This window comes from Marmota marmota, unplaced genomic scaffold (assembly GCF_001458135.2).
Source record: "Marmota marmota marmota unplaced genomic scaffold, marMar, whole genome shotgun sequence".
NCBI lineage: Eukaryota > Metazoa > Chordata > Mammalia > Rodentia > Sciuridae > Marmota > Marmota marmota.
The window spans coordinates 7,944,325-7,954,822 of record NW_026000051.1 but is presented as its reverse complement, the minus strand read 5'-3'; the positions used below and the strand labels follow the sequence as shown (position 1 = coordinate 7,954,822).

At 34.8% G+C, this 10,498-nt stretch overlaps 1 protein-coding gene across 6 annotated transcripts in view; it reads right to left on the bottom strand.

The window, feature by feature from the left end:
* LOC107152107 (spermatid perinuclear RNA binding protein) overlaps positions 1-10,498 on the bottom strand; it is a 136,543-nt gene that overhangs the window by 31,070 nt on the left and 94,975 nt on the right. For all 6 annotated transcript variants that reach the window (XR_001504758.2, XM_048813118.1, XM_015497608.2 and 3 more), the window contains 3 exons: positions 3,141-3,233; positions 2,210-2,409; positions 718-876 (listed from right to left, as the gene is read on the bottom strand). Coding sequence is in view for 5 of the 6 variants with exons in the window: in XM_048813118.1 (XP_048669075.1) it covers positions 718-876; positions 2,210-2,409; positions 3,141-3,233 (452 nt within the window). In the remaining variant the exon portion in view is untranslated. The remainder of the gene's footprint in view (positions 1-717; positions 877-2,209; positions 2,410-3,140; positions 3,234-10,498) is intronic.

Sequence of the window (10,498 nt, the reverse complement as noted above, 5' to 3'; positions counted from 1 at the left end):
GGGGGGGGTTGTTCTTACAAATGACAAAGTTAAAAAAAAAAAAATTAAATGCAAGCTCTGTTACTCCAAAGCCAATTTCCTTGACAGAGAATCCAGTAAATGAGGGTTCCATGAATCCCTCAATGTGCTGTGTATGCTCAGTACTTAAATTTTGTCCCCATTCTATTATCTGTGGTGATAAGCTCATATGTCAGGACTTCCTCAGATTCTAAGGTACATTCTGAGTCGGGCTAGGCCCTCCTTCAGGGTTGTATCATCTAAATGACGACCCAAAATGCCCCACAAACACACACAGCTTAGCACACACCAAATAATCCCAAATTTCCTCCATTAGATCCATTTTCTGGCCTTCAGTTAGTACTGAGACTCTTGATATGTTACAATTATGACATACCAGAAGCACCTTCCATGGCCAACAACAGGGAAATGCTAATTAAATTATGGTATATTCATTTGTTATGCTGACAAATATTTTTAGAAAAAAAAATCAAGACTTAAAACTGCATGAAAATATGACTATCTTCATTAAAATATTCATGAAATAGATCTGGGTTGAAATAAACCAAAATATTAATAATATCCACTACTGGGATACAAAGTTAATAATATCTGCCACTAGGATTTTTTTATTTATTCTTTTCCACATCTTTTAAATTTTCTACAATGCACCATATTACTTTTTTTTTTTTTTTTAAGGAAAAAAACACGTAACTATACCTCTAAGGTACTGGAGGTTTCAGTTGTAGAATTTCCAGTATTATTGCTTGAGTTTGAAGACACTGTTTCATTTTTGCTTTCATTGTCTGATTTTTCATCGGAACTCATACATTCAATATCTGCATCAAAGCCAGTTGGATATCCCATGGCCTGTAATACCTGTGAAAATTACATTAAGGTACAGTTTTATTTAGATACTAGAGATCATAGAGAATAGATGTAACATTGAGAAAAAAAATTTCAAATTCATAACATTTTGATTCACAAAATACCTTTGAGGAAGAGCAAGATTGTGCTAAATCTGTAAATCTTTGGTTAAATAAGGTACACTTATCAGGGTAAATTTCCTCAGAGTAATTAGGTTTAAATAAAAAATTACAGAAATGCAAACCTGAGGTTGTTCCTAGTTCATTTAATTTGAATGTGAGAGGTACAGAAAATAAAGAGCACAAGCAGGCTCAATCAATGAGATGAGAAATAAAGTAAAACAGTACATTGTCAAGTATACTGAACTAGAAAAGACCAAAGAGTCTAATCCTGTATTTCTCTTTTACTCCTTAATTTTCCAATCTGCAAACCAGGAAGACTGGATTAGCTGGCCTCTAAATTCTATGACTCGGGCTAGGTGTGTAGCTCATTGGTAGATCACAAGCCTAGCATATGCAAGGCCTTCAGTTTTGAGCCCCAGAATCACAAAAAACAAAGAATAAATTCTGTGACTCAATTCCATGAAGGGAAATTGGCCCCAAAAGGGAATCAAGATATTTTTTTTTTACCTTTCAACACCTTTGTGTGTTAATTACAAAATAGTATCTAAAGCTTTAGTTACTTTATGGTAGCTTGATGAAAAATCTGGAAATGGCAAATATCTGATGATAAAGAAATATCTGAACAAATAACAGAATATCCATATCATGTCAATCAAAACAGCCATTAAGGGGCTGGAGCTGGGGCTGGGGCTCAATGATAGAGCGCTTGCCTGGCATGTGTGAGGCCCTGGGTTCGATTCTCAGCACGACATACAAAAAAAATAAATAAATAAAGGTCCATCAATAACTAATAATTAAAAAAAAACAGCCATTAAAAACTACTTATGAAGATTTCATAAACAAGAAAACACTAAAGTTAATGGAAATATTAGAGAAAAAAATTATATACATAATCATATAAATACTGTGAGCCCAACTTGAAAAAACAAATAAGACAGGGAAGGGCTGGAAATAAACCTACACATAAAAATACTCACCTCTGCCTCAAAAAATGCAACTGACATTTTTATTTACTTTTTTTCTGTATTTTCCATACTTCATATAATCAACGTATACTATTTTACACAAAAAAAATAATAATTTTGTGATTCAGAGGTAACAAAAGTTTCTGGTATTGGTATGAAAATCTTAAAGATACCATTCATTTACTCCAGGAAAATATGCACATTATTTGGAACATTAAATAACAAAACATTGTTAAGGAAAAAAAGTACAGTAAGTACCTTCACTGCTACGTGAAGTTTTGCTGTTTTCTTGGATGGTCCTGAGGCTTCATATGTTGTGCCATCCACATCTACAGACATTGTGAAGACTGGGGCGTGGACAGGGCCAGACTGAGACAAGAGCTTATACTGAAGCCCAGGCCTGATCTGATTTAGCCTCATTAGTGCATTCATAAGGTCTATTGCTTTACTATCCAAAACTATTAAAGAAAAAGAAATGAGAAATTAACTACAAAGACATTTTGTCTTAAGGTAAGCATTTGTAATTATTGTAAGTTTAGTAATTACTTAGCATTAGTAATTATTATAAGTTTACCATTTTTTTAAATTGAGAATTTCAAAACACAAATTTACATCATCTCGTAAATAGTTCTAAAATGAATTATTATGCTATCATCACTATAAAACTAACATGCTTAGTATATACATTAATTTCCACATGTGTTATTAATGTGTGTCTTAAACAATAAAGCTTGGTAACTTGTGAAAGTTGTTTGATGATCAATTTCCCAGTGAAGAGCTTTCCATTTGGGGGGAATACTGGGGATTGAGCCCAGGGATTCTTGCATGATATGCAAGCACTCTAACACTAAGCTACATTCCCAGCCATGTCTCTAATATTTATTTCTGAAACAAGGTCTCAGTCATCCACCCAAGCTGGTCTTGAACTTACTATCCTCTGCCTCAGCCTCCCAAGTAGCTGGGACTAGAGGAGTACCCCACTTGAGATCTTATTCCTAAAACTAATCAAATCAGTCAAATTCTTTTTTATTCCCAGTGTTGGGGATTGAAACCGGCAACTCAATCTTGCTAAGGAAGCACTATCACTGAGTTGGCACCCCTAGCCAAAATCCTTCCACTTTTTATTTTCCCTTTCTGAGGCTGTAAACTCTCTCTAGTTCACATCAATAAAGATAAAGAGTTTACACACTTTTCCTTAGGTTTCGTTTCATCTTCTTATTAGGATCTTTATCATCTCCTAATCCATCTTCAAATGGCCTCTTTAGAGCTGAAGACCCAGCACCTAAAAAATATCATGAGAGTTTCACTATCAGTTGAAACAATGATCTTATTTATTCTAATATGTTCAGGTAGGAAAACATCAGAAATTACAAAGATCACACATATTTTTCACTGACCAATTAATCTATCATATTTATAATCTAGAAGAGCAAATGTTTAAAAGCCAGTCTTCTTAACACAATTTAATATTATCACTTTTTACAAATATTTATTTTCCAATTTATTCATTATACACATATAAATACCTATGCATATGATATGCTCTGATCTCCACACAGTGGTGCTAAGAACTGAGTATGTGGCAAGTAATCAGGTCATAAGGGCAGAGCCCTCATGAAAGGGACTAGTACACTTAATAAAAGAGGCCTGAATTTGTCTCTTCCACAATATGAGAATACATAGCAGGTGCCATCTGTTAGGAATAGGCCCTCACCAGACACCAAATCTGCATGAAACTTGATCCTAGAATTCCAGCCTTCAGAAATGTGAAAAATAAACTTGTCACTTATAAATTACCCATTCTAAGGTGGTTTCTTATAGCATCCCAAAGAAACTAATATAGCATATATTTACATCTATTACATGCATGAACAGCAAAAGTGTGGAAAGTTATACACCAAAATGTTAAAAGTAGTTACCTCTGATAGAATTATTTTTATGTGTGTCTTCTCAAATATTTCTAAACCTTAACATTTGCTTCTTATATAAATATTAAGCATCAATATAATAAATCTTATGCCTTCAGAAATCTGATTATCAAACTATAAAATATCTTCTGCCTCTTCAAATCCCATTTAAGATTTTATTAACAATACCCCTTCCTCCATAAAGTCTTTCATATTGACTTTTCTAACAAAGTGTCAATGGGATCCAAAATAAGCCTGTATTGTTGTCTATACCATCTATATATTCTTGTGTGTCTTTAGTGCTCTTTGAAAGTTGAAGATATTTTCTCCTTATCTTCTACTTTATAAAGTATCCTAATCCAAGACTTAAGAGACGACTTAATAGGTATGGAATAAGTAGTAATAAAATTAATCAATTTCTTGGAAAAAGCTGTCAAGCAAAAACTTGCTAATTTTTTTTTTTTTTTAATAATAAAGAAAACCTCTCATCAACCTGTCCCAGTATGAAAAAGACTTTTCTGTGCCTTAAACTTAATAGGTGGTTGTTAACTTTTTCCTAAGGAAAGCCGTGCTCGAGATATTCATGCCACAAGATTTCTAGATACTTCTAGTGAAAAATCTGTACTAATATTGAGATTAATTATCTATTTTCTGATTATCAAGACTTATTGTCCCTTGGGGTAAACACTGACTATGGCATTTGAATGAGTCACTATTTACCTCTCAGGTCAATCAATCTTCAACAGAAGGCAATATTTGCTTAATGCTGTATTTTATTTGCATTACATAAAACCGTGAGTGTGCCAGTCTGCCAGAATGCAGCCTTTAAGAAATAGAAGTAAAAAAGGAACTATGTCTATTCAATCACTCTCTTGCTCATTAAATTACAATAAAAGTAGCTCCCTGACTGACTGGAAATCATAAGCTTGTTGAATGCACAGAGTTATTCTCTAACTCTTCCAGCTACATAAATAAAGCTCAAGCTAATTAAGCTTCATTCTATCATCCCACCCACTGAAAAAGGGCTGAAAAATCTCAGGTTAATCCTAACAGTAATTGGAAAAGGGGGGAGCTTGCTTTACAAAAAGCTAGTTTTAAAACCTTTTTATTATCTAATAATAAGAAGTGATCATTTCTGAGACAAGAACATTTAAAAATAACAGTTGAGTGCTTACATCTACCTGCCTGGCACTACTATTAGTACCTTACACATATTGACTTAGTTAATTCTCACAAGCACCTTATGAAACTGGAACTTTTGTCAATCCCATTTTAAATTCATTCATGTATTCATTCAATAACAAATTTTAATTATTTACTATGCACAGGACAATTTTAGATGCTGAACACTTAACAGAAGACAATCTTCCTTTTCTCAAAGAGCTTAGGCAGGGCAGTAGAGACTAATTACAACATGACATATAGTAGTGAATATAATGAAGAACAGTAAGAGGGGCTTTATGGTGAAGAGGTGTTGCTATTTTATGTATGGTACTCATTAGAAGGGTCAGAATGGCATCACTGATCAGGTGATCTTTTGAGCCATTTGGCAGGAAGCATCCAAGCAGAGAAAAGAGCATGTAGGTCCCAAGGCAAAAACACACTAAAGAACATGATAAAGGCTTGGGTGATGGGAGTGGCACAAACAAGGAATAGGTAGTAGCAGGAGATGAGGAGAGCTGGGTTACATTAGGTTCTCAACCCTGTGCTATTAACTGACAAAATGTCAAGGTTCCACTTCCAAGATATGAGAGTAAATAAATTAGAAAAGAGTTCCTGATGAGATCCTTTAGAAAGGATGAGATGTTTACAAAGCTAAACAAAACTTAGAATAAATATCTGTTCCCAGACAATGAAGAATTAGTCTTGAGAGATAAAGGAAACCCTGCACTGGGGGCCACATTTCCCCTATGGCTATTTTCCAAATCCAAAATAGTATACAAAGAACTGAACAGACTTCTTTCAACAGGCTCCTAGGTCTCAGGGTTCCAAAACTGAAGTTCAAGGACCACCAAGAAGAGAAGGCATGGTGGATCCCCATAATCTAAGTTGGGCTTCTAAAATGTTATAAACTAAATGTAAGATGATCTGGAAATAGTCACAAAGACTGAAGCCCAACTTCCATCACCTTAATCCCAGAGTGCAATAAAATTATCCAGGACTGCCAAATCCATTTGCCATCTCACAGAAAAATTAAATAAATCCAGGCTTTAAAGTCTCTATAATTTTCATCTTAACCTTCAACATTTATTATAACCAGGCACATGAGAAGATTTTGTGTTCAAAAATCCAAGAGAAAGCAGAAAACATAAACAGACCCAAGAAGGACCCAGGTGATGGACTTTTCAAAAGCAAACTTTATTACAAAGAACTTCTGGAAGAAAACCTGAAAGTTAATACTTTATACCCAAAATTCTAGAAATGAAAAAATACAACATAAGCTTAAAAACTGACACACCAGAAGAGGGTTGTGGTGGGGATCTTTCAAACATATGCTCAGATAATGGCAGAATAAGTAAAAACTCAAAAACAAAAAGTTAAATAGAAAATGCTCATTCGTCTGGAAATGAAGCAATGACATCTAAATGAACAAGGGGTCTAAGAATTAACAATAAGGGAAAATAATAAATGTTTTTAACTAAATAATAATAAAAGTATCAAAAGAACATGATGCACTTAAAATCTATGCTTAAAAGGAAGCTTACCCACTTAAAAGTACATGCAATTAAATAAGAGACTGAAAACATAAATAATGGAACAGAAAAATAAGAGACTGAAAACATAAATAATGGTAACAGAAAACAGAAGGCTGAAAAATTAAAGCACAGAAATCAGTGAAACAGAATATGAACATACAACTAAGATAAACAAAACCAAAAGTTGATTTTTAAAAATCATAAATCCCTATTGAGAGTGATCAGAAAAAAAGGAAGATATGAAATACATGAAAGCAATGCAAATTTTAAAAGAGGATTGACTTACGAACTACTTTATTTCAAAATATTTTTAAATTTAGGTGAAACAGACAAATTCCCAGAAAAACAAAACTTACCACAAATGTTATAAGAAGATGACACTCCTATGCCTATTAGATCCATGATTTAAAACTTCCCACAAAGAAAACCACATGCCCAAAGGCTTCTAAATATTTAAGAGGAAAAAGTAATACCAATTCAAAAGAACAGAAAAAGAAGGAACACTTCCTAACTTACTTTATTAGGCAGTATAACCTTGAAGTGGAAACATTATAGAAAATGAATACTACTGGTCAATGTAACACCAAAAAAACCTACAAATAATTGGTTATAGTAGTTTTATTAGTCTCAAACCAAAAACTAACAAAATATTCTAAAATAGGTGAATGGTTAAACAAATTCCAGTTCATCTATACCATGCACTACTTACTGCACATAAAAAGGACAAACTATTGACACATGCCAACACTTTGGATGGACTCCTAAGATTACAATCTGAGTGGGAAAAAAAATCTCAAAAGGTCACATACTATGTAATCCCATGTATCCCTAAATGATAAAATTACCAAGACAAGAGAAATTTTGGTGATTCCTAGGGCTTAAAGGACAGGTGGGGAAGAGAGATAGGTATGCCTATAAAAGGGTAGCACAAGTGAAATTTTTCTGGCGATGGAATAGTTCGGTGTCTTGGTGGCAACAGTAGTTACAGAATCTACATGCATGGTACAATGACATAAAACTTAAATACACATATTGTATCAACGTCAATTTCCTGATATTACACAAAATGTAACAATTTAGGAACTGGGTGAAGGATATATTAGACCTCCCCATAACATCTTTGCAATTGCCTGTGGAAAAAAGACTGCTAGCCAGATATGGTGGCACACACCTATAATCCCAGAGACTCAGGATCAGGAGGCTGAGGCGGGAGGATCCCAAGTTCAAAGCCATTCTTATCAAAAGCAAGGCATTAAAGAACTCAGTGAGACCCTGTCTCTAAATAAAATACAAAATAGGGCTGGGGATGTGCCCCAGTGGACCAGTGCCCCAGAGTTCAATCCCCAGTACAGAAAGAGAGAGAAAGAGAGAGAAAGAGAAAGCGAAAGAGAAAGAGAAAAAAAGGAAGGAAGAAAGGACTGCTGTTTTGTTCAGATAAGACTTCAAGGGAAAGATAAAAGCAGAAGGACCAGACTGGAAGTTATTGTAATAAACAAGGTAAGAGATGATGGTAGCTGAGACAAAAATATTAGCAAAGAAGAAACTAAAGAAAGATGAATACTGGACAGACTTTGAAATAAATAGACAGGGTTTGCTAGTGGTTTGAAGATAAGTAAATGAAAATGAATTCAAAGGTAGATTGAAAGATGTGGGTCTGAATACACAAGGTGGAGAATTTCCACAACTGGGACAGGGATACTATGGCAAGAGAACAGTGACAGAGTGAGGCAGGAGTATGGATTTTAGAAATCTTAGGTTTGAGATGTGTTAGGCAGCTATGTGGGAATACTGAGGCACTGAGTTGAAGGACTGGAAGTCTGGGATGTAAGTAAATTTGGGAAAATCTGCAGTGTACAGAAGAAATTTCATGAAAAGAGACTAAAGGAGTCAGTGCAAATAAGGTCTAAGAACTGATTCCTGGGACACCTTAAAATTTGCAAGTTAGATGAGGAAGAACAAGCAAAGATAACTGAGGGGATGCCAACAGGGCTAGAAGAATGAAGGGAAAGTGATTACCTGGAAGTCAAATGAAAATCACTATTTTATTTCAGGAAAAACTGTCTGGCAGTATTAAAATGGTGCTAAGGATACAGGGCAACAGAAGCTTTGATACACTTCTGGTGGGAGAGAGTAAGCTGGTATATGTAACAATTCACTAAGTCACTTACTGGACTACAGTAATTCCAAGACACATACCTCAGAAGACATGCCTAAGAATACTCATAGCAATACTGTGAGTGGTTGTAAAAAAACTAACGAACCTAAACATCTTGCAAAAGTAGAATGAATAAACTTTAATATACTTAAATATGTACTGCTGAGCTATTAAAATGAATAAAATAATGCAGCACCATGGAATAATAGCAAACAATGCTGGAGAGAAAGAAGCCAGTCACAAAAGAGTAAATAAACTCAGTATAGTTAGTTTCTAGAAAGTGCCAGGCAAAAATCAAATTATTTAGGAAAGCATATGTAAGTAGGAAAGTGATAAAACAATCTAGGAAATGACTGGAAAATTGTTGGGAACGATAGTTCATGTGGCAAAAGAAGGTAATGGGGCAGAGTAAACAGATGGTTCCCAAGGAGCTATGATGTTTTATTTTTTTAATAAATGACAGCAAAATGCATTACAATTCTTATTACACATACAGAGCACAATTTTTCTTATCTCTTATTTATATACAAAGTATATTCACACCAATTCGTGTCTTCATACATGTACTTTGGATAATGATGTCCATCATATTCCACCATCATTGCTAACCCCATGCTCCCTCCCTTCCCCTCCTACCCCTCTGCCGTATCTAGAGTTTGTTTATTCCTCCCATGCTCCTGTTCCCTACCCCACTATGAATCAGCATCCTTATATAAGAGAAAATATTTGGTTTTTAGGGATTGGCTAACTTCTTAGCATTTATCTTCTCCAACTCCATCCATTTACCTGATGTTTTGTTTATTGACTATGGCAGTGATTAAATAAATTTTTTAAATAATTACTTTTAACCCGTATGCTTTTTCTATTTATGTGCAGTATCTCATAATAAAATAAACATAGGTGCCAAAAGTTGCTGAAAAGTTGGCTAAGACAAAGACTGAAACCCAACCCCAAAATATGGTAACATGAAGGTCACAAGCAGGAGAGGGTGAGGAAGAAAGTCTGATTAGAACATGTTCAAAAGGGAACAGAAAATGAGGAAAAAGAAGTAACAGGCCACTCCTTCCAAAAGTACAGCTCTAAAAGTGAGCTGAGAAATATAACTCTGGTAGGGGCAGCTGTAAAACCAAAGAAAGAGTTTGTTTTGGCTTTGGCTTGCAGATGGGAAATACTATAGCAGGTTTTTACGTTGATGAAAATGACTCAATAGACAGGGAGAAACTGACGTTGGTGAGAGAAAAGAGAACTTCTGGAATAATGTCCACTGACAGGCAAGAAGGAATGCGATACAACAGATAAGTAGAAAGGTTCATCTTAACTCCAGATTACTACTAATGTGAGAAAACAGAAGCTAACAAGGTCATTGGGTGAGAGTAAGGATGGGGAGTTAGAGATGTGAAAGAGCTATCTAGGAAATTTGGAGAACTTTTGATTTTATGGGAGAATTGTCAGACAACATAAGTAGTCCCCATGAGGTTAGTGTCACAGACTGAAAGAAAAATGATCAACATGGCTGTGTTTTTTATCCCCAATTATGTTCACAAATCTGATGTAGGAAGAAAGATGGAATTCAACCAGTTAGAAGATTATCAGGAAGAGAGGATCAAGGAAGTGAAAGTACATGCCAGGGAGTGATCACAAGGATACGCCAGAGAACACAAGCAGGGTATAGACAGAAGGGAGACCATGAGAAGAATAGGGACTATGTAAAGATAATAAAATCAATGGTAAGTTCAAGAAATAAGAGTATTAGAGAGAGTAACAATAAGAAAAAGCTGGAAAGGGTACA